At 43.1% G+C, this 24,913-nt stretch overlaps 1 protein-coding gene across 2 annotated transcripts in view; it reads left to right on the top strand.

The window, feature by feature from the left end:
- SMC4 (structural maintenance of chromosomes 4) overlaps positions 1 to 24,913 on the top strand; it is a 142,876-nt gene that overhangs the window by 73,917 nt on the left and 44,046 nt on the right. For both annotated transcript variants that reach the window (XM_077290648.1, XM_077290649.1), the window contains exons 10-17: positions 6,482 to 6,646; positions 16,918 to 17,151; positions 18,053 to 18,238; positions 19,817 to 19,978; positions 20,061 to 20,286; positions 20,466 to 20,545; positions 20,628 to 20,780; positions 22,417 to 22,543. In XM_077290648.1, the coding sequence (XP_077146763.1) occupies positions 6,482 to 6,646; positions 16,918 to 17,151; positions 18,053 to 18,238; positions 19,817 to 19,978; positions 20,061 to 20,286; positions 20,466 to 20,545; positions 20,628 to 20,780; positions 22,417 to 22,543 (1,333 nt within the window). The remainder of the gene's footprint in view (positions 1 to 6,481; positions 6,647 to 16,917; positions 17,152 to 18,052; positions 18,239 to 19,816; positions 19,979 to 20,060; positions 20,287 to 20,465; positions 20,546 to 20,627; positions 20,781 to 22,416; positions 22,544 to 24,913) is intronic.

The following is a 24,913-nucleotide window of genomic DNA, read 5'->3' as shown; positions in this document are numbered from 1 at the left end:
AAAGAGAAACCGGATGCTTAATTGCCAGTAAAAACAGTAATATTTTATTGATTACAAACAATATAAAAACATGTAATGAATACAATAACAAACAGTGGAGATACCATGACAGAATATACTGTCTGCATACACTTGATGGTCTCTTTCTGATATATTCTATGCACATGGAAGTGCCCTTGTTCTAGGCCCTTATTGGGATACTGAGTTCTCACATTGTTTGCTTGAGCTTGTACATAGTTGCCCCCTTATAGGCATGGTTATGTTATTCATGTTACGTTCCTCCTAATGCTTTTGCACAAAACTGGAGAAGGCTGACGCTGTCCAGGGGTGTATACTGCAGAGGAGGAGCCACAGATAATCTTTTTCAGATTATGCATAGTGTCGCCTCCTAGTGGACAGCAGCATAACACCCACGGTCCTGTGTCCCCCAATTAGAGGTTAAGAGAAAGAGATTTTACGGTGAGTACACAAAAATCTCCATTTTTGCTGGAAACAATGGTGGAAATTCATTTTTACCCTAAGATTTCATACCACCTGGTAATTTTTTTTCTCATTTTCCAGTGCATTTTAATAAGATGAATGGTGCCATTCAAAACTACAACTCGTCATGCAATAAACAGGCCCTCACATGTCTGTCAAGGGAGAAATAAAAAAAAGGTTTTTAACATAGTAACATACCGTATTTTTTGGACTACAAGACGCACTTTTTCCCCCCCATAAAAGAGGGGAAAATGGGGGGTACGTCTAATAGTCGCAATGCAGGCTTACCGTGGCGGCAGAGGTGCGGTGGTAGAGGTGGTGCAGTGAGCGGGGTCCCTTTCCCCGGTGAGGTGATGCAGCAGCCCGGTAAGCAGCAGAGCCGGGTGAATCCTGTTATCGGTGGTGGCAGCCATCTTCCTGAGGCCGCGCGTGCGCAGATGGAGCGCTCTGCTTCCCGGGGCTTCAGGAAAATGGCCGTGGGAGGCCGCGCGTGCTCAGATGGAGATCGCGGTGGCCATTTTCCTGAAGCAGAGTTCACAGATTTAGATCTTGGCTTCAGGAAAATGGCCGCCGCGATCTCCATCTGCGCACGCACGGCTTTCCTGAAGCCCCGGGAAGAAGAGCGCTTCATCTGCGCACGCGCGGCCTCAGGAAGATGGCTGCCACCACCGATAACAGGATTCACCCGGCTCTGCTGCTTACCGGGCTGCTGCATCACCTCACCGGGGAAAGGGACCCCTCTCACTGCGCCTCCTCATCCCAGCACCTCTGCCGGTAACCACTGCTGCAACCCTCCCATGGACACCAGGCCGTGGCGTCGCCCACCTAAGCAGGAAGGGACCCTGCTCAGGTGCACGCCGTACCGCATCACTCCACCTCTGCCGACACCATGCCTCCTGTGACCCTGCTCTGCCACCGCCAGCCCTCAGGTAAGATACTGTAAATTCGGACAATACGACGGACCCCCATCTTATAAAAAATCTTTTTTTCTGCAATTTTCACCCCAAATTTGGGGTGCGCCTTATGGTCCGGTGCGTCTTATAGTCCGACAAATACGGTAGTTATTAAGGTTGAAGGAAGACTTTAAGTCCATCTAGTTCAACAAATATAGCCTGATCCAGAGGAAGGCAAAACACCCCCCCCCATGTCTCAAAGAGTAAGCTCCACATTGGGGAAAAAAATTCCTTCCCGACTCCACATACGGCAATCAGACTAGTTCCCTGGATCAACGCCCTATCAAGGAATCTAGTGTATATACCCTGTAACATTATACTTTTCAAGAAAGGCATCCAGTCCCCTTTTTAAATTTAAGTAATGAATCACTCATTACAACATCATACGGCAGAGAGTTCCACAGTCTCACTGCTCTCACTGTTCTTTAAAGGGAACCTGTCACAATTTTTGTCCTATGTCAACTAAAACTTATGACCTTAATCAGCGCCTATGCTGCAGTCCATCAATGGTTATATAACTCCCTGACTCCCCTTGTATACCTCCCAAAAAAATTTTATGTTCTCCTGTGCTGTATGTTAATCCTGTTGGTCCAATGGGCATGGTTTCTGTGGTTTCTATCCCTCCTTCCGGCATCTCTAATCCTCCTCCCAGTTGTTGATAGCCCTCTTCCTGCTGTAATTGGCATAGATGGCGCTTCCTGTGTCATCCACGTAGCCTGGCGAAATCGCCAGCATGTGTCTGCCACTATGCTCTTGCATGTAGGATAGCTGCGGAGACACCATCACGTGTTTCTCAACGCAAGCAGTGAATAGCCAGACCTTTCCCCGGGAAGGAACAACCACGGGAAGGGCAGCATCCTATAAAGGAAAACATCCAATACAGGAAAACCACCTATGCCAAGCATGGTATCCATCCACAGACAGCTGTTTCGGGGTGTTTGCCCCTCATCAGTGTGGAGTAGGAATCTGGCTATTAGGAGCAGTGCCTAGTAAAAGGCTGTGAAGAACAGATGATTGGCCTCGGGGAGACCAAAACATCCAACACTGCGGAGACACCATCACGTGTTTCTCAACGCAGTGATCCAGAACACTGCCCCCATCCCTTATGTCTGGCTATTCACTGCTTGCGTTGAGAAACACGTGATGGTGTATCCGCAGCTATCCTACATGCATTTGCATATTTCCCATAAGGGATGGGGGCAGTGTTCTGGATCACTGCGTTGAGAAACACGTGATGGTGTCTCCGCAGTGTTGGATGTTTTGGTCTCCCCGAGGCCAATCATCTGTTCCTTCACTGCCACTATGCTCTGACCTATTGTATGCATAGCCGAAAATTTAAATGAGCAGTTATGATTTAGGCTCTGCTCTGCCCTAAGACTGTATTGTCCCTTCCCAACAGCTCATACCTTAAGGACTCCACTGACAGGCTGGTTAAGGCTTTAGTTAGCTAAATCTGTTTTCCAGGCTGCGGGTACAACTCCTTCAGCAGGGCATACTATCATCTGCTTCCCCCTGACGAGCTGGCTAACCTAGCAGAGCAGATCACTCACGAGGGAAAGTTTCTGCTCATTGCGTCCTTAGACACTGCTAGCTGCTCTGCCCGCGTTAATAGTAATATCGTCGTGGTTCTGAGAGTTCTCTGGCTCAAGGCCTGGCACGCGGGTGGACTCAACCTCCTAAGAAGTTACTTACCAATCTTCCTTTTCACGGGGCAAGGCTTTTTGTCGCCAAACTAGATCGGAAAATTTCTCACGCTACAGGGATAAGAGCACCTCCCTTTCACAACCCAAGCCCAAATGCCCATTTCCAAGTAGACGTTCTCTTCAATTTCGTCCCTTTTGACACTTCTCCTTCCTGGGGAACTCTTCCCAGCTGGACCGTCCGCCTGCCCAGCGGGAGAGACCTAAGCCATCATTTGGTGTCCCAGGTGTCGTCCCTCTAAGTCCTCCGTGTCCCGATCCAACAGATTTTCTTCAGCAAGACTGGTCACCACCACCTGGGACTCTTCCCAGGGTGGGCGGCCGTCGTCTTCTCTTTCGGGACGCGTGGCTGTAGGTAGTCGACAATGCCTGGGTCAGAGAAATGGTGACTTCAGCTACAAAAGAGTTTATCTCCCTCCGGAAACAAGTTCATATCTCGCCTGCCAATACTTACAGCTCAGATCCCTAGTTTCTTTCAAGCCATTTCCTCTCCTCCACGCAAGAGTTATCTTTCCTGTTCCTTCCCAAGAACGTTTTTCCGGTTTCTATTCCAATCTTCTTGACGTAAATCTGATGGCATCTCGGATGAACGCCAAGGTGCCCGACTTCATAGCCAGGTCCCACGATCGGTCAGGACGCACTGATCCTACCTTGGTCTCTTTCGTCTTCCTAATATCTTTCTGCCCCTCCCCTTAATTCCAAGGGTCGTCAAGAACATCAAGTCAGAGGGAGTACCCATAATTCTGGCGGTTCCAGACTGGCCCAGATGGGCCGGATATTCAGACCTAGTAAACAGACGCCCTCTGGAAATTTTCGACCGTCTGGACCTCCTTTTCACAGGGTCCCCTTCCATCAGATTCCTCAATCGTTCAATAGCATGGCTGTTGAGGCCGCCGTTCTAAAGGAAGCAGGGTTTTCGCCTCAGGTCATACAGACCACCTTCTTGCATTTATCATTGGATCCGGAGGGCCTATTTTCTCTGGTGTGAAGACAGTCTCTTTCTGTCATTTTTTTGTCCTTTTTACGAACGGCCATACTAGCTTTTCTCCAGTCTTTCCTTGACTCTAAGCTTTCCCTTAGCACGCTTAAGGGTATGTGCACACGTTCAGGTTTTTTCGCGATAAAAACGCTATAAAAACTCTTTAAAAATGCATGCATTATGCATCCTATCATTTAGAATGCATTCTGCAATTTTTGTGCACATGATGCGTTTGTTTTTTTTTCCGCGAAAAAGACGCATCGCGGTAAAAAAAAAAGCAGCATGTTCATTAATTTTGCATTTTTTTTGCCGCTATTCTATGCATTGGGGGAAAAAAATGCATGCGGATTTCTGGCAGAAATGTCCGGTTTTTGTCAGGAAAATTTCTGCCAGTGATTCTGACATGTGCACATAGCCTTAAGGTACCTTCACACTAAACAACTTTACAACGAGAACGACAACGATCCGTGACGTTGCAGCGTCCTGGTTAGCGATCTCGTTGTGTTTGACACGCAGCAGCGATCTGGATCCCGCTGTGATATCGCTGGTAGGAGCTAGAAGTCCAGAACTTTATTTGGTCGTCAGATCGGCGTGTATCGTCGTGTTTGACAGCAAAAGCAACGATGTCAGCAATTTTAAACATGGAGCTAACGACCTGTGAGAACGATAAGTGAGTCACCGCTACGTCACAGGATCGCTCCTGCATCGTTGTGGAGCTGCTGTGTTTGACATCTCTACAGCGACCTAAACAGCGACGCTGCAGCGATCGGCTCGTTGTCTATATCGCTGCAGCGTCGCTGAGTGTGACAGTACCTTTAGGGTCAAGTTTCCACCCTCTCGATTGTTTCAGAAGAATCTGGCGTCCCGGCCTCAGGTCATGACCTTCCTTAAGGGCATTGCTCATCTGGCTCCACCTTATCAGCTTCCGGAAGATCCATGGGACCTTAATTTGGTTCTATCTGTCTTTCAACACTCTCCATTCGAGCCCATCTAGGACATTACATCTTCCTTTTTTTTTCTGCAAGGTTGCTTTCTTGGTAGCAATCACGTCTATCTTATATGTTTTGGAGCTAGTGGCTCTTTCCTGTCGTTCTTCTTTTCTCATTACCCATCAGGACAAGGTCGTTCTCAGGTTCCTTCCGAAAGTAGTTTCCTCTTTCCACATCAATGAGGATATCGTCCAGCCTTCCATTTGCCGTTCCCCAGTTCATTCCCTGTAATGGTCTCTCCACAAGCGGATTTGGTCAGAGCTCTTCACTTCTACCTCTTGGACAGCTACCTTTCGTCACTCTGACTAGGTTTGTGATTTATGAGGCTTGTCATAAGGCTCTCTCAGCCTCTAAATCTACCATTGCTCGCTGGACTTGTTCTGCTTTCTTGGAGGCATATCAGGACAAGTATAGACCACCCCCTCCAAGAGTAAGGTCTCACTCCACCTTCACACTTTTGCAAGATTTTACCAAATTCATACCTACGCATCGGCGGATGCCATCCTGGGATAAAAGGTTATCCGTCATCCGACCTGAGTTTTCAAAAGTTATTTTATTCCCTCCTTTAGGACCTACCATGGTTACCTGTGTCTCCCAATGAAGCGATTAAAAAAAGATGGATTTTTGGTACTCACTGTAAAATCTTTTTCTTGGGGCCTTCATTGGGGACACGGCACCCTCCTTGTTTTGTGCCTGTGCCTTCGGTTGGGCCTGGTGGTTTGATGTTTTAGTTTCTATGGTTGCTGCTTCTCCTACTGCTTTTTCACTAACTGAAAAGCTTTGTCTGTCGGTGGGTGTATACTGCTGAAGAGGAGCTAACATTATTTTTGCCTACGGTCAGCCTCCTAGTGACAACAGCATACACCCATGGTTACCTGAGTCCCCCAATGAAGGCTCCAAGAAAGATTTTATGCTGAGTACCAAGAATCCATCTTTGATTTGTTTCTGCAGCTCAAAAGCACATCTCTTTAAATCCCATCCACTTCACTGGAACTGTAAGACAGTGTTGTTGTTTTTTGGGGTTTTTTTTTACACAGCGTCAAAAGCTCACCAAATGCTCATTATGGAAATTTAGCCTAAAATTGGTCAAATACAGGATTCTGCGTAATCCAATTTTCTGCTTCAAAGTCTTTTCCAGCTCTGCTCCCTTCCCAATGCAGAAGTGAGCAGAGAAGGAATTATCCCTTTAAAGTTGTTCTCTTATTTTTAGGCGTGAGGTGTTTTTTTTTTGTTTGTTTTTTTTTTTCTCTGCACATGAAAATTGTAGCAGATAAAACCTTTGTCCTAAAATGGCAGAATTGAAAGGGTTAAAAAAAATTCTCCTGCTCTATAGCGCACTTAATAAAATGAAATGGTTATATTATATTTCCTTCTCAATAGGTGGAAGAACTAAGAAGTGTCCCTGCTAACAGCCAGAAGATTATTGAGGAGGCAAGTAAAAAAAAGGAAGTTCTGGAAAAGGAAAAAGAAAAGGAGGAAGAAAAGTTGAAAGAGGTTATGGATAGTCTAAAAAAAGAAACCCAAGGTTTACAAGAGGAAAAGGAGGTTTGATACTTTTATTTTTACCTATGTAATGTTTGTGTTTGTAAAAATAAGCATTTGAATATAACGGTGCAATAATGCATTTTACATATGATTGTCGAAATGTACTAAAAATTGTATCACGCTCCTAAGGTCTACAATAACTAGTCAACACATAACTGGATAGAGAGGTAGATACACACGTGGTCAAAATTGTTGGTACCCCTCGTTTAATGACAGAAAAACCCACAATGGTCAAAGAAATAACTTGAATCTGACAAAAGTAGTAATAAATAAAAGATCTATGAAAATGAACAAATGAAAGTCAAAGGGGTAACGTTTCTCCTTATGGAGAGTGACATACCAGCTGGCTTGTCAAGGTAAGGAGGCTTATTCGCCGTGCAATGCTCCTCTGGGAAATTAAATATGCAAATTGCCTCTTCTGAGAAAAAGAGAACTTAACTCTATAGCGCCACCTGTTGGAAGTAGCGATCCTACAAGTCACAATCAACCCTTTAAGGAGTCGTGCAATATTACTTAGGATAAAAGCCAAATCAGTATCTCAATTAGCAGATACTGATTTGGCTTTTATCCTAAGTCATATTGCACGACTCGTTAAAGGGTTGATGTGACTTGTAGGATCGCTACTTCCAACAGGTGGCGCTATAAAGTTAAGTCCTCTTTTTCTCAGAAGAGGCAATCTGCACAAATGAAAGTCAGACATTGCTTTTCAACCATGCTTCCACAGAATTAAAAAAAAAAACAAAAAACAAAAAAAAAAACTCATGAAATAGGCCTGGACAGAAATGATGGTACCCTTAACTTAATGTTGTGTTGCACAACCTTTTCAGGCAATCACTGCTATCAAATGATTCCTGTAACTGTCAATGAGACTTCTGCACCTCTCGACAGGTATTTTGGCCCACTCCTCAAGAGCAAATTTCTCCAGTTCTCGTGTTTGAAGGTTGCCTTTTCAGACAGCATGTTTCAGCTCTTTCCAAAGATGCTCAATGGGATTCAGGCCAGGGCTCATAGAAGGCCACTTCAGAATAGTCCTATGTTTTCCTCTTAGCCATTCTTGGGTGTTTTTAGCTGTGTGTTTTGGGTCATTATCCTGTTGCTAAACCCATGACCTGCAACTGAGACCAAGCTTTCTGACACTGGGCAGCACATTTCTCTCTAGAATCCCTTGATAGTCTTGAGATTTCAGTGTACCGATTCTAGACACCCTGTGCCAGATGCAGCAAAGCAGCCCCAGAACATAACAGAGCCTCCTCCATGTTTCACAGTAGGGACAATGTTCTTTTCTTGATATGGTTCATTTTTCCGTCTGTGAGCATAGAGCTGATGTGCCTTGCCAGAAAGTTCAATTTTTGTCTCATCTGTCCATAGGACTTTCTCACAGAAGCTTTGTGGCTTGTCAATGTGTAGTTTGGCAAATTCCAGTCCGGCTTTATGATTTTATTTTTTTTTCAACAATGGTGTCCTCCTTGGTCGTCTCCCGTGAAGTCCACTTTGGCTCATACGACGGATGGTGTGATCTGACACTGATGTTCCTTGAGCTTGAAGTTCACCTTTAATCTGTTTAGAACATTTTCTGGGCTCTTTTATTACCATTCGTATTATCCATCTCTTGGATTTGTCATCCATTTTCCTGCTACGGCCACGTCCAGGGAGGCTGGCTACAGTCCCATGGATCTTAAATTTCTGAATATGTCCAACTGTAGTCACAGGAACATAAAGCTGCTTGGAGATGGTCTTATAACTTTTTACCTTTAACATGTTTGTCTATAATTTTCTTCCTAATCTCCTGAGACAACTCTTTCCTTCCTTTCCTCTGGTCCATGTCACCAAACAGCACAGTGAGTGTTTGTAGCCCTATATGCAGGCCCACTCACTGATTTCAAGATTGTAGACACCTGTGATGCTAACTAGTGGACACACTTTGATTTAACATAGCCCTTTTGTCACATTTTCAGGGGTACCATCATTTATTCGGACTCCCAAGACAGCACCACGGGAGCGAGGGGATCCGCCCTTCAGGACCAGAAAACCTACAGATACGTGGGAGAGGTGCGTCCTTTTTGTATCAGTTGGTTTCCTGTTTCTGGAGGGGCTGGATCCTACAGAAAAGAATTCTATGGATCCCAGGCCAGCCAGCCGAATCAGGTAGCGAGGGGGTCTGCTACCTCGGCTGGTGCGGAGTTCCTTGAGACACCACAGTGGTCCTGGCTGGGCTGCACGACAGTGGTGTTCACAGCAGGGAGCGGCGTCCGGAGGATATCTGTCTCCATGGAGGCCAGCGCCGGGTGAGTATTTCCCCGGGATTTTCTGCTCCGGCGGTGTGTGCACTGTGCGGTGGGCTGCGTGGAGCCGCGGGCATGATGGTGGGTGCTGTCCGGAGCGCTGCTAGCAAGCCGGGTGTCCCGCTCTACGCTGAACGCAGGTAGGAAGCGTTGATAGGCCGCGGTGACGTCGGAGGCGGGGCCAGCGAGCGCTTCCGGGTCACCGGAGTTGCTGCGCATGCACGGCAATTCCAAGATGGCGGCGCCCACCGGAATTGGACGCCGGACACATGCAGGGCCCTCTGACCGGTCAGCTGCACCTGTGGGGGCAGAGACCCAATCAGGGGACAGCGCATGGCAAATCTGCTAACCGGAGAAGGGAATTTAAGCAGGCTCCAGGTTCGGACCCATGCTTCTGGCGTCATTGTCGCTTCATGATGGAGAGTGATCATGAGCTGCAGCCTCAGCTGCTGGAAGAGGTACGACAGAAGCCTAAAGAGAAGGAGCGTGACAGAAGGAGTGACCAGTCCAATCGTAAGAGCTCCTCCAGGCAGGGATCGGGAGCATTGACAGTGAAAAATCCCCCTCATATTCCGGTACCTTTTCACTGCAGGCACTGGTAAGTGATCTATGTGAATGTTCACTCAGTGACGCGGTTCCCTCTTATATTTTTTGTTTTAGGGGAAGAAGTGCATGGGTAAAGCAAAGCAAAGCACAAGGAATGTGCCCTCTGTGGAGTTCCCTTACCAGATTCATGCCCCCAAAAATTATGCACCCCCTGTATCCAGCAGACGGTGAGGTCTCCTGGAACAGAAGGGGTGGAGGGGCACTAGGTCTAGTTAGACTATATTGCCTTTACTGTCCTCCCTCAAGTAGCAAAAGAATCTCTTAACGTTACGGCAAACCTGAAAGAGATGGTCAGAGCGGAAGTAAGAGAATCCCTGAGGTTCAAGTCTCAAAATACAAGGCCCCTTTGGACTCTGATTCTTCGACTTAAGGGGAAAAGGATGAGGGCTCCTATGACTCAGCCCCCTCGTCCCCTTCGTCTGAGGAAGACACTGCCCATTTGTCTGCCCCTGGATCGAGTAGATAAGCTGGCAAAAACAGTCAGGGGTACGATGGGCATAGCGGAGCCCAGACTGCACCTATCAAAACAGGAGATCATGTTCAGTGGCTGGATCAAAGGAAAGCGAAGGTCCTTCCCATTAAACAAAAAGATTCAGGAGCTAATTTTTCGGGAATGGAAAAAGCCTGAAAAGAAGGGTTCTTTACCACCAACTCCTAAACGCAGATACCCCTTCGTAGACCCGGCAGTTAACACCTGGGACAAGGCCCCTAAATTAGATGCTGCAGTGGCCAAGGCATCAAAAAAGGCCTTGCTACCTTTTGAGGATATGGGGACCCTTAAAGATCCCCTTGATAGGAAGGCAGACACCTTCCTTAAGGGAACCTGGGAGATGGCGGCCGGTTCTCCAAGACCTGGTCTGGCTGGACCAAATGGAGTCCCAGTTAAAAGGAGGGGCTTCTAGAGATAAAATTCTGAGTGCCCTAGCAGTGATTCAAGAGGCCACTGCTTTCATATCGGATGCTTCAGTTTACTCTGATAGAATGGCAGCCAGAGCAGCAGGACTTTCTAACGTGGCCAGTAGAGCCATGTGGTTGAAATGCTGGTCAGGCAACATCCAAACGAAGTCAAAACTCTGTGCTATTCCATGCAAAGGAGAGTATCTATTTGGTCCAGCCCTGGATGAGTTGCTGGAGAAAGCAGGGGATAAGAAAAAAATACCTAATTTATCATCCATGTCCTACCGTTGTCCCTTCAACAGGAAGAGGTTTGGTCAGGGAAGAAAACTTATCACCCACTAGAGACCGGTTTAGATGGGAAGATAAACGGAGGAGAGGTACGGGCTTTATGTTCCGACCTTCCTTGGAAGAGCGTAAGAAACCTGACCAATGGCTAGCAATCCCTGTGAGGGGGGTGGAGATTGTCGGCCTTCCTTCCAGCATGGTTAAGAATCACAAATAGTAACTGGGTGCACAGCATAATAACTGATGGACTCAGGCTTGAGTTTAGTTACACACCACGAGAATTTTAAATTAACTCCCCTGCGCTCTTCTCTCCTTGAACAGACTGCATTGGAAGCAGAAGTTTTAAGTTTGTGCCTTACCAATGTCCTGATAGAGGTTCCAGAATCCGAGAGAGGTAGAGGGTGCTACTCTCCTCTGTTCCTTATTCAGAAACCAGATAGATCATTTAGAACCATTATTAATCTTAGGTCCCTTAATGAGTTTCTGGTTAAGCGAACCTTTTAAGATGGAATCTATCAGTTCAACAATAAAGATGTTGTTTGAAAACTGTTTCATGGCAGTCGTAGATTTAAGACGTGTATTATCATGTACCTATCCATGCAGATTTCCTAAGGGTGGCGGTTTCTATGGGAGGGGTAGTTCGCCATTTTTAGTTTAGGGCGCTTCCCTTCGGTCTATCAGCTGCCCGTAGGGTATTCATGAAAATAATTGCCGAGGTCATGGCTCATTTACGAGAGTCAAATATTCTTATTGTTCCCGATTTCGATGACTTCCTCATAGTGGGGAATTCAGCAAATCATTGCCTATCACAGGTAGAAAGAGCTAGGGCCAGGCTAGAGCACCTAGCCTGGATTATAAATTACGAAAAATCCCGGTTACAGCCCTTAAAAATTCAGAAGTTTCTAGGTCTACTGTTAGATTCTGAAGCCTAGCAGTGTCATCTACCACCAGACAACGTTTGTTGTTGAATGTGTATTAACTTAAGGGCAATAGATAGCCTGTCTGAGGGCCATGGAGGGTCTATGTCCTGTTAGGGTCCATGACGTCATGTATCCCAGCTGTCAGGTGGGCTCAGTTTCACACTAGACCTTTACAAAGAGATGTCCTAGTTAACGATAGAGCCTTGGGGGGGGGGGGGATCCCTGCAGGGTCAGATATCGTTGAGCCCGTTAACCCTTACGTCTCTTACGTGGTGGCTGAGCAAGGGCCACTTATCCTCGGGAGTTCCCTGGGTAACACACATAACTCGTGTAATAACCACGGACGCTAGCCTCTCGGGGTGGGGAGCCCATATGGGTGACATCGTGGTACAGAGACAAAGGGACTCCCTGGTGGGAGACTCATCCAACCAGAGAGAGTTGTTGGCAATTGAATTATCGGTTAAAAAACTCCTCGTATATCTACAGGGTCACCATGTCATACTTTCAACAACCAGGTGGCGGTGGCCTATATCAATCACCAAGGTGGAACACATTCCGAGGCTCTGATGCAAGTAGCAGATCACCTATTTCTAACAGCCGAGAGACATTTTCAATCTTTAACAGCGCTTCATATCAACGAAAAGGAAAACTTTAAAGGAGACTTTCTAAGCCGCAATACTCTAAGACAAGGAGAGTGGTCTTCAAACATGGACATCTTCAACCAGATTGTCTGCAAATGGGGTCAACCAGAGGTGGACCTCTTTGCCACCAGATAAAACAGAAAAGTGAGACAATTCTGTTCCTTCAATCCCAATGAGACTCCTCTGGTAGTGGACGCCTTCTTGATAAAATGGGACTTCTCCTTGGCTTACACGTTCCCACCATTAACCCTGTTACCTCTGGTAGTGAGAAAAATCAGGGAAGACCGGGCAAGTCATACTAATTGCCCCATTTTGGCCCAGGAGGACCTGGCTTGCGTGGCTCAGGACTGTCGATATGCGACCCTTGGGTACTTCCAGACCTTCCGGATCTGCTCTGCCAGGGGCCGATCAACCATCCACAAGTGATGGGACTTCATTTGATGGCATGGAGTTTGAGAGGTCATTGATGAATACTAGAGGCTTCTCCTCAAATTTAGTTGATACTCTTCTGAAGAGTAGAAAACAGATTACAACAAAAATCTATGCTAGAACCTGGAGGCGGTTCCTGACCTCCTCCGAGATTTGATATCGAGGAGGGGGTTCCGATACGACAGATTCTAGAATTTCTTCAGAAGGGTTTGGAAATGAGTCTTTCCGCGAGTGCACTAACAGCGCAGGTTTCAGCCCTTGGTGCCCTGTTATCTTGTAATATTTCCAATAACTATTGGATTTCTAGGTTTCTTAAAGCAGCTGGTAGCGCTAGACCCATACATCAAAATAAGAGCATGCCATGGGATCTCAACCTAGTCCTTTCAGCTATGACAGAGGCCCCATTTGAACTCCCGCAGTCAATTTCAATTAAAATGCTATCCCTTAAAACTGCTTTCTTGGTAGCAATAACATCTGCTTGTAGACTAGGAGATATCCAGGCTCTTTCCAGACTTCCCCCTTATACAGAGTTCCTACAGGACAGAGTGGTCCTAAAGCCGGACCCAGCCTACTTGCCCAAAGAAGCAACCAACTTCCACAGGTCGCAGGAGATAATCCTGCCATCCTTTCTGCCTAATCCTTCTAACCCTAAGGAAGAGAAACTCCATACATTAGACGTTAGAAGATGCCTTCTAGAATATATCTCAACTACTAATGCTTGGAAAAAAGATAATGCATTATTTTTATCCTTCCAAGGTCCTAGGAAAGGGCTTAGCATATCAAAATGCACGCTAGCCAAATGGATTAGGGAGGCTATCTCTCTGGCTTATACAACAGGTGGGGTCCAGCTCTGCGGAATCTGATGCCGCATTCCACCCGGGCCATGGCATCATCCTGGGTGGAAAGATCGGGAGTGTCAATCGACCAGATATGTAAGGTGGCCACATGGTCATCCCCTTCTACCTTTTTTAGACACTGTCGGTTGGACTTGGGGTGCTCCTCAGATCTCACCTTCGGGTTAAGGGTGCTGCAGGCTATAGTCCTCCCTCCCCCCAAGGTAGCTTACATCTCTGTAATTCTCTCGTGGTGCTGTCATAGGAGTCCGAATAAAGCAGTAAGTTACTTACTTTTCGGAGGCCCATGACTGCACCCTTGGTTCCCCTCCCTTTTACGTGGGGGCTGCACTTAATTGTTTAAAAAGTTTCACATGTGACAATTAGTTTACAGTTAAAACGAGATGTTTTTTAATATATAATTGTATATAATGTTTACATATGAAAGCAAAAAAAGGAAAAGAAATCCAAAGAGATAACTTTGTCTTTATATAAAATTGCTTTATTAAAGTGCAAATTTCAGAAGGCAATGGTGACAACATAGTCACCCAAATAATAAATTAAAAGCAAGTAACGGATAAAGACACCCGGAAACAACAGCTGCTGACCCGAAGTAAATAGATGTATTGGTGTCACCATATACATTTAAGGGTCAATTATTGCCAACAGGGTTACATAGCCAATGGCTCAAAGGCCCATCTACAAACTAACCCACAGCCATAGAGTAATATCACAATATAACCTATTAGTTAGTAAACATTAATATGAACATAAACATAGAGCAAGGCTTTAAATAGGGCAGAAAAAGCAATAAATAAGTACATCACCCTGGAGATCTTGTAACAGGCAGCAGCAGCGTCCAGGTGTCCGCCCCGACGCGCGTTTCGGAACCCTTCGTCAGGGGGCGCATGCGTATCAGTAGGTTTCCTGTTCCTAAAGTGCGGATCCCCTCTCCCGCGGTGCTGTCATGGGCCTTCGAAAAATGCCAATAAGTAACTTAATGCTTTGCTTTCTGTCCAGGCATAATTCATGATATATATACGGTATATGTGTATATATATGTATGTATGTGTGTGTGTGTGTGTGTGATATAGATATATATATATATATATATATATATATATATATATATATATATATATATATATATATATATATATATATATATATATATATATATATATATATATTTTCATTCTGTGGTTTATTAACCCTTCAGGTACTTCACAGGAATTTTTGGAATGTGGAAAAAAATGACCAATTTACTTCAGATCCAAGTTTTTTTTATTTTGTTAAGGGTAACAGGGAAAAACTGGACCCCAAAATTTGTTTTGTGTAATTTCTCCTGAGCATGCAGATACCCATATGAGTAACAAAAAAAAAAAAAACTCTTTGGGCGCACTGCAGAGCTCGGAATCGGAAGGGAAGGAGTGCCATTTGACTTTTTGAATGTAAAATTTGTTGGAACTGGTGGATGCTATGCTGCATTTGGAGAACCTCTGATGTGCCTAAAGAGTGAAAATCCCCCACAAGTGACAGCATTTTGGAAGCTAGACCACTTGGGGAACTGACCTAGATGTGTGGTGAGCACATTGAATCCTCAGGTGCTTCACAGACGTTTATAATGTTGAGCTGTGAGAATTAAAAAAAAAAAAAAAAATCACCTTTTTCCCCACAAATATATTTGTAACCCCAAATGTTGCATTTTCATGAGGGTAACAGGAGAAATTACGCCATGCAATTTGTTGTGCAATTTCTCCTAAGTACGTCTATACCCCATATGAGGGAGCAAACCACTGTTTGAGCGCACTGTGAAGGTCAAAAGGGAAGGAGCGTGATTTGACTCTTTGAATGTAAAATTTCCTGGAATCATTAGGGGACGTCATGTCCCATTTGGAGAGCCCCTGATGTGGGAATGTATTTAGATGTGTGGTGGGCACCTTGAACCCCATGTGCTTCACGGAAGTTTATAACATTGAGCTGTGAAAATAATAAAATCACAGCATCTGCGGCCTAGCGATCACGTGTCCCCGCTCATTAAGGTAATAAATATTCACCTCTCTACGCCTATGGGAGTGGACAGAGGTGAATATTTATTACCTTAATGAGCAGGCACCCGTTATAGCCCGGCAGCTGCTGCAAGCCGGCGGCCGTAACTATGCACGCTATAGAAGGCTTTTACATTTACTTGTTTTTTTGCGGGCCATATTGCCGCAATTTTCACAGTCTGCCGCAATATCGAACCACAAAAATCTTGCATATCAACGTTTTTCGGGTTTCCATTCCATTGGAATAGTATTGGGGGAAAAAACTGCGTTCTGCAAAACCGGAAGTCACGGTGCACCGCAAAAACAAGTTTCCGTTGTTTTTGCTGCTCCATTGATTTTCATTGTGGGCCATGTCCGTAAATACGGCCGTACGGCGCTACGTAGAATTATTGCGGCCCGTTTTTGTGGCCTCATAGAAATCTATTGCGGTCGCAAGACCACGGTAAGTGTAAAAGAAGCCTAAGAGAAATGAATATTCATTGCCAGCGCACTTAATATTAATTTCTCTTTAGCAGCGGGCACAGGCTTTAGCCTGCCTCCTGTGACCTGCCCCTCCCCCAAAATCTTCTGGGACAAAAAAAGGCTGAAAAACTTGGCTTGTATACGGTGCATGTGTATGTATGGAGATAGAGATATATATATAGATAGATAGATATACACATATATATACATGCATGCATGCCTTGTGAAAGTATTCGGCCCCTGGAACTTTTCAACCTTTTCCCACATATCGTGCTTGAAACATAAATATACCAAATGTAAATTTTTGGTGAAGAATCAACAACAAGTGGAACACAACACAATCGTGAAGTTGAACGAAATGTATTGGTTATTTTTACATTTTTGTGGAAATTCAAAAACTGAAAAGTGGGGCATGCAATATTATTCGGCCCCTTTAACTTAATATTTTGTTGCGCCACCTTTTGCTGCGATTACAGCTGCTAGTCGCTGTAATGTCTGAAATGTCAGGCACATGCTGCTTATTTTTTCCTTGTGGTTTAGAACAATCAGAGCATTTTTTTCTAATTGGTAGCATGTCATTTCTTTCAGCGATTTGCAGTGTTTTCCACCTATTCAAATAAATAGGAAAAAAACGCAATGTGTCAAAGTGCATAGACTATGTTGTATTTTTCTTACCAACACTTTTTGGTGCAGAAAATTCATCAGCAAATACTCAAATGTCACTTATCCTTATACTTGGGAGTCTCAGCAGTGGTTAAGTGATAAATTGCTAAGATAGTAATAACGTTTTAATTTTTTTCTCTTAATGGCTACTTCTCAAATGACCACTGTTTTAATGTTTGTTTTAATCCACATTGTTGCCATGTAGGTAAAAGAGAGAGAACTGATGGAGCTGAACAAGAGTGTGAACGAAACCCGTTCAAAGATGGATGTTGCGCAGTCTGAGCTGGACATTTATTTGAGCCATCATAATACAGCATTGTCCCAGCTTAACAAGGCTAAGGAAGCATTAAACATTGCTTCATCCACACTGAAAGAAAGAAAAACCGCAATCAAAGATTTGGACATAAGGCTTCCAAAATCAGAGGAAGAACTTGGAAAGGTATGTTTGTAAGCAACTACAAATCTGCTGGAAAGTTCCAATAATTTTTAAAGGGGTTGTCTGGTCCAAACTGATAAGTCTGCAGTCACTTTGTGACTGCAACCTTATGAATTCCCGAAGCGCACGCACAGTGCGCTGTGGGGATTCGTCGGTTTCAGACCTGGGTCCATAAGGTATGTATGGGTTATACAAACCCCCAGCCAGTGGGCACGGCCTCAATCTCCATACACTTGTATCGAGCGAGGCCTCACCCTCTAAACGGGGCGCAACCTCTGCTCAATGCAAGCGTATGGAGCAAGGCCATGTCCTTTGTCGTGTATAACTCCTACATACCCCTTATTCCTGGGTCAGAAACCAGTGAATCCCCCAGTGCATGCGCTGGGGGGATTCATAAGTTTGCAGTCACATAGCGTGACTGCAGACTTATCGGTTAGGACCAGACAACCCCTTTTAAGTATCTATAAGGCTATGTGCACACATTCAGGATTTTTTGAGTGTTTTCACTTTTTTCGGCAGTTTTCCGCTGTAAAAACGCTTAAAAACCGCTTACATTAAGCATCCCATCATTTTAATGCATTCTGCAATTTTTGTGCCCATGCTGCTTTTTTTTCCGCAAAAAAAACCGCAGCATATCATTAATTTTGCGGAAAATCTGCGGATTTGCCACTATATTATTGCATTGAGAACCTCTGGGGAAAAAAAAACGCAAAAAACGCGAGCGGATTTCCTGCGAAAGGAGTCCGGATTTGCTCAGGAAAATTCTGCATACGTTTCTGAACATGGGCACATAGTGACTGTCATTTTTTTACTTAGAAAATGTCATTAATTTTTCTTTAACATGATTAGGGTCTGAATTTGTATTCTGACTTGATATTTATTCTTGCTAAATGTATAATTACAGAAAGAGAGTGAGCTTGAATCACTTGTACAAGAAGAATTGGCTGTAAAGAATGAAGTCAAAGTCATACGTCAAAAAGTCGAAGAAGCAAGAAGTTCTTTGTCTGCAAATCGCAGTAGAGGAAAAGTCCTTGATGCTCTGATTCAGCAGAAAAAAATGGGAAAAATCCCAGGCATCTATGGGAGATTGGTATGTTTCTATTGCTTGTGGTGTCACTGTGAGCCGTTTAAATTATTTCCTTGCTATTCTAGATGTAATGTAGGTCTGTTCCCTGTAGCAAGTGCTCACATACACAATTTAAAGAGGCTCTGTCAGCTTTTATAAGTTGAATGTTTTAGTGGATACATGTATTCACATGAAATAATTTGAGTATCTTTTCCTATAACTCTGTTGTCATCTCCCTATTATTCCTGCTAGACACTTAAATTATTCATAACAGCTGGGTGTTACCATCCCCATGTCTAATGGCTGTGGCCCTACACTCAGCACTGATTGGACAGTGTTAGTATGTATTTACATACCCTCAATTAGTAATATTGAATTGACAATTTATTCAGATCAGCAAAAGGGGGAGATACAAAGCAAAAAATAAAGTTTGCATTGTCCCTGCCTTCATAACCCGCAAAGATGAGATGCTCAGTGCACTTCTATTATTTTTAGAACACTCATAATTCAATGCAAAAGGAGCTGCTCCCCCCTCCCGGTCTAGGACAATGCGTCAAAAACTTACCATGTACATGTGCAGCGCATGTCGTGTCTCCCTTTGATGTGGGCTCTGGTGCTGAGCTTGCATCTTACCTGGCACATGTCAACTGTTTTGGACATAACCCGGGGTCGGCTCTCATAGCAAGTCATGAAGCGAGTGAAAAGTAAACAAAATAGGTTTTAAAATAGTTTTTTAAAAATCTTAAAATAAAAAAGTTCAAATCACCTCCCCATTCGCCCCATTCAAAATAAAATAATTAAAAATACACACATTTGGTATTGCCACGTTCAAAATCGTCCGACCTATCAAGATATAAAAAAAAATTAATTTGATTGGTAAATGGCGTAGCGAAAAAAGGTCAGAACGCCAGAATTACTTTTTTTTTTTTTTTTTTTTTGGTCGCCAACATTGCATTAAAATCCGATAACGGTGATCAAAAGGTCGTATCCACATCGAAATTATATCATTAAAAACATCAGCTCAGCTTGCAAAAAAATAAGCACTCGCCCAGCCACAGATCACGATAACTGGAGACGCTACAGGTCTATGAAAATGAAATTTTTTATTTTCGTTCATTTATTTATTTTTTTAACAAACGTTGGTTTTTTTTCACCATTTAAATAAACAACCTTTACATGTTGGGTATCTACGATCTCATAATAACTTGGAGAATCATAATGGCAGTTTTAGCATTTGGTGAACATGGTAAAAAGAAACTAAAAAAGTTGTGGAATTGTACTTTTTTGCAATTTCACCGCACTTGAAAACGGGAAAAAAATTCCAAGTACATGATATGGTAAAACCAATGGTGTCGTTCAAAAGTACAACTCGTCCCACAAAAAAACAAGCCCTCACATTGCCACATTGATGGAAAAGTAAAAGTTATGGCTCTGGGAAGAAGGGGAGCGAAAAACAAACAAAAAAGAAAAAGGGCTGCCGCGTGAAGGGGTTAATCCAACTTTTTATAAGGTTGTGTTTTACTTTTGTTATTGCCCATATCACCTTAACTTTCAATGGTCTGCTGTTTGTCTTTCAACTAATTATTAATAATTTTCCACTAGGGTGACCTTGGAGCAATTAATGAAAAATATGATGTTGCCATTTCATCCTCATGTGGAGCCCTTGATAATATTGTTGTGGATACTATTGATACAGCACAAGAGTGTGTTAATTTCCTAAAGAAACAAAATGTTGGCGTAGCAACATTCATCGGCTTAGACAAGGTAGCATTAACCTGTAAAATAAAGGAAGAACGTTTCCATTCACTTCTGCATTATAAATTAATGAATAATTTTTATTTTGTAGATGAAGGTTTGGGAAAAAAAAATAAATGCTATTCAGACTCCAGAGAACATTCCTCGCTTGTTTGACATGGTGAAAGTTAAAGACGATCACATAAGACCAGCTTTCTACTTTGCTTTAAGGGATACACTTGTTGCAGATAATTTGGATCAGGCAACCCGAGTAGCCTTTCAGAAAGACAGGAGATGGAGAGTGGTGACTTTACAAGGCCAGATAATAGAGCAGTCAGGTAATTTTGTCTTTCTACTAATTTTTCAAAGCCTAAGTAGTTGATTGAATCCTTGTGATTTCTGAGGAAGTCTGTTGTTTATCTTTACATATTTAAAGTTTAAAAAGATGTTGTTAAGAAACCTTGGAATCTTTTAAAAGCATGGCATGAAATAAATGGGTTTTATGGCTATTTCCCAGGTACAATGACTGGCGGTGGTGGCAAAGTGATGAAAGGTAGAATGGGAAATTCTGTCGTTGTTGAATTTTCAGAGGAACAGGTTAGAATTTGTCATCCAAATGTTTATATTGCGTGATCTTAATTTAATAAAACACATTTACATTAGAAAAAATGTGTCTTAGTTTCAAAAGATGGAGGCTAAGCTTAAGTCAGACACTGAGAAAGCTACAGCTATACAAGATCGCAAGGTACATCTTGAGGAAGAGCTGGCTAAACTGCGTCCTTCAACCAGAGAGATGAAAAATACATTTCAGAAGTACACTGCCAATCTGCAGGTAAATATGGAAAATGAGGCAGCATGTTGGTTTGATAGTAATAGCTAACATCCTGCATTTAAATCTCAAAACATATTGTTTGTTCTCCCTGTTATTGCATGGGTACCTCGTGGGGTGGGTTTATGAAATTGTGCCAAGAGTTTCATGACTATGAGCAAGTGTGTAGATTAGTGGAATATTTTGCCATTATATTAGTCATTAAAAGGGTTGTCTGCTACTTGGGCAAACCCCTTCTCAAACCCTACATCTCCACAACCCCACCCCAGTGAAGTAATACTTATACTCTCTTCCGTTGCTGGTCCTGTAGTTTTGGCACTGACTCTCCCAAGGCTAGTAGGTTTTTCTTGCGTCATTCAATCAGCCAATCAGTGCTGGCTTCACTTTCCCTTCCTTCAGACAAATCTGAAGCAGTGAGAGCAGCTACAGCTCTCACTTCCTCCAGATGTCCATTGCATCAGTAGAAGGAGAGAGTGAAGCCAGCGCTGATTGATCAGAGGAATGAAGTGACATAATAATGTCATGCGCTCTCCAAGAGAGCCAGCACCAGAGGTGAGTGTAGGTGTTATTACTTTTTTGGGTGGAAACATGGGGATTAACCCCTTAATGACAGCCAATACGTCTTTTAACTGACCTGAGATATAAGAGAATAGCCTCCCCATACAGGTGACAATCCAGCAGCTGCCGGTTGTACACTATAGCTGACAACTTGCTGTATCAGCCACGATCAGTGTTTGCACCGTCCAAATCTGTTTAACCCCTTAGATGCTGCTGTCAATAGTGACTACATCATTATAAATGGTTAACAGAGTGTGGGGGCTTCTTCTTTATCCCAATTGGTGCCCTCAGATCACGATTTTGTGGTCCTGATGTTTGCCATGGCAATTCACGACCAAATAGCGGCCTTAGTCTGACAGCTCTAGTAATCTGTTTAGAAGTTAGAGGCATTGAGGTGGTAAAAATACACTTTTTCATTTCTGTCATGCCACTTTGCATTAATTCCTGAAAAGCACCTGAAGGGTTAAAAAACTACCTGACTGCAGTTTTCAGTATGTCAGGAGATGCGTTTTTTAAAATGGTATAACTTTTGGGGGTTTCCCAATAAATGGAATCCCTAAAGGCACTTCAAATATGGATAAGCCCTAAAAAAATAAATTTTGTACATTTTCTTGAAAAAATGAAAAATTACTGCTACATTTTTAAACCTCCTAAAATGCTAACAAAATAAAAACCATTTTACAAATGGTACTGATGTAAAGCCGACATGTGGGAAATGTTATTTATTAATATTTTGCTGTGGTATGACTATCTAGATTAAAGGGATAATCATCCAAAGTTTACAAATTGCTATTTTTTAACATTTTTTTTTTAAATTTCTGATATTTTTTATAAATAAACACAAAACATATCGACCTAAATTTACCATTATCATAAAGTATAATGTGTCACGAAAAAACAGTCTCAAAATTACTGGGATTTGTTGAAGCCTTCCAGAGTTACCACCGCATAAAGTGACACTGGTCAGATTTCAAAAATTTGGCTCCGTCACTAAGGGGTTAAGAAGGGGTTGTCAGTAGTGGTGGACAACTCCTTTTTAAAATTAAAGTCTACGAAGTGTGACATTATTGATACTTTTCAGAGTCTTTCTGAACAAGAAGTACACCTGAAAGCACAAGTTAAAGAGTTTGAGGTCAATGTAACAACGACTGCACCAGACAAAAAGCAGCAAAGTCAGATGGAAAAAGCATTGGAAACATTTCGAAAAGGTATTTATGTTGGCCATAGGTTTGCTAGCATATTCTTGGTCAAGAACCTCTGTAATTCTATGTGGTTTGAGTCTGATCTGTAAGTTTATGTATATGTGTAGGTGTGCTGAAATGTGTATGTGAATTTTAGGAGATGGAAATACTTTTAAAGTGAACCTGTTAACAAAAAAAAAAGCTACTTGCAGATATAGTCGTAATAACATTTTAAATGTCTGACACTCCTACTCGGGCAGTGTCTGCAGGAGGATTTAAAACTTAGTTACCGCTCACTATTTGGTGGCTGTAATCAATCCCCATTGATTTACAGCCTGCTTTGAGATATTTGTGTACAACGTGTGTGCTGAGCTGACTGTCAGTCAATTTGCTGGAAAGTAATAACACAGTGCTCACTGTGTGAGCAGTGACTGTTACATCCCCCTGCACCTCTCTGATGACTGGAAGCAAGTGGCTTCAGGAAGAATATAACATTTTCTACATGTAGCTGCAGAGGGGAGTGGGAAAGAGTAGAAGAGCAAAAGGCGGACAAATTCTGCTGCAAGTTCTCCTGAAATGAATGTTATCTCCTGTCTCAGTAATGAGAAGTTCTGTGTTCACTGAAAGACCTGTAAATTTAAGAATGAATAATCAATCCAGGATAAGGCAGTAGATTTCTCTGATAAGGCTTACTGCAAACATTCGTATTTTCACTTTTTTTTTCCCATAAATCAATAGTACACATGAAAATAAGGCAACTTTTACTCCTTAAATGCTATTTACTTATAAATTATCCATTTACACTGTGTGCAGAATTATTAGACAAGTTGTATTTCGATCACATGATACTTTTTATACATGTTGTCCTACTCCAAGCTGTTCAGGCTTGAGAGCCAACTACCAATTAAGTAAATCAGGCGATGTGCATCTCTGTAATGAGGAGGGGTGTCCTCTAACTACATCAAAACCCTATATAAGGTGTGCTTAATTATTAGGCAACTTCCTTTCCTTTGGCAAAATGGGTCAGAAGAGAGATTTGACGGTCTCTGAAAAGTCCAAAATAGTGAGATGTCTTGCAGAGGGATGCAGCAGTCTTGAAATTGCAAAACTTTTGAAGTGTGGTCACCAAATAATCAAGCGTTTCATGGCAAATAGCCAATAGGGTCGCAAGAAGCGTGTAGGGCAAAAGTCGCAAAATAACTGCCCATGAATTGAGGAAAATCAAGCGTGAAGCTGCCAAGATGCCATTTGCCACCAGTCTTGCCATATTTCAGAGCTGCAACGTTACTGGAGTAACAAAAAGCATAAGGTATGCGATACTCAGGATCATGGGTAAGGAAGGCTGAAAAACGACCACCTTTGAACAAAAAAACATAAGATATTTCTTGGCCAATTCTTGACGTTTTATCTTAAGACCGACTTTTCAAAGGTTTTATGGACTGATTAAATGAGTGACTCTTGATGGGCCAGAGGCTGGATCTGTAAAGGGCAGAGAGCTCCACTCCAACTCAGACGGCAGCAAGGTGGTGGTGGGGTACTGGTATGGGCTGGTATCATCAAAGATGATCTTGTGGGACCTTTGCGAGGGTTGAGGATGGAGTGAAGCTCAACTCCCAGACCTACTGCCAGTTTCTGGAAGACAACTTATTCTAGCAGTGGTGCAGGAAGAAGACGGTATCGTTCAAGAAAAACATGATTTTCTTGCAGGACAATGCTCCATCACATGCCTCCAAGTACTCCACAGCGTGGCTGGCTAGTAAAGGTCTCAAAGAAGGAAAAATAATGACATGGCCCCCTTGTTCACCTGATCTGGATCCCATAGAGAACCTGTGGTCCCTCATAAAATGTGAGATCTACAGGGAGGGAAAACAGTACACCTCTCGGAACAGTGTCTGGGAGGCTGTGGTGGCTGCTGCACGCAATGTTGAGCGTAAACAGATCAAGCAACTGACAGAATCTATGGATGGAAAGCTGTTGAGTGTCGTCATAAAGGTGGCTATATTGGTCACTAATTTTTTTTTGTTTTGTTTTTGCATGTCAAAAATGTTTATTTATAAATTTTGTGCAGTTATATTGGTTTACCTGGTGAAAATAAACAAGTGAGATAGGAACATTTGGTTTTTATTAAGTTGCCTAATAATTCTGCACAGTAAGGCTATATGCGCACGTTGCAGATTTGACTGTGGAATTTTCTTTGCAGATTCTGAATTTCTTGGCAGAAAACACAGGTCAGAATCTGCACTAATAGTTACCTGCTCAAACAGATATCCTCCTAAGATAGCCAAATCTAAAAAAAACCCACTCCAACTTCCAAAAATATTAAGCTTTGATAGTTGAGTCTTCTGGGTGGATTGAGAACATAGTTGTTGATCAATAATCTAAATAATCCTCTAAAAT

Source organism: Ranitomeya variabilis, chromosome 2 (assembly GCF_051348905.1).
Source record: "Ranitomeya variabilis isolate aRanVar5 chromosome 2, aRanVar5.hap1, whole genome shotgun sequence".
Classification (NCBI taxonomy): Eukaryota; Metazoa; Chordata; class Amphibia; order Anura; family Dendrobatidae; genus Ranitomeya; species Ranitomeya variabilis.
Note: the sequence above shows the minus strand (reverse complement) of the source record. Positions and strands in the feature narration are given on the sequence as shown.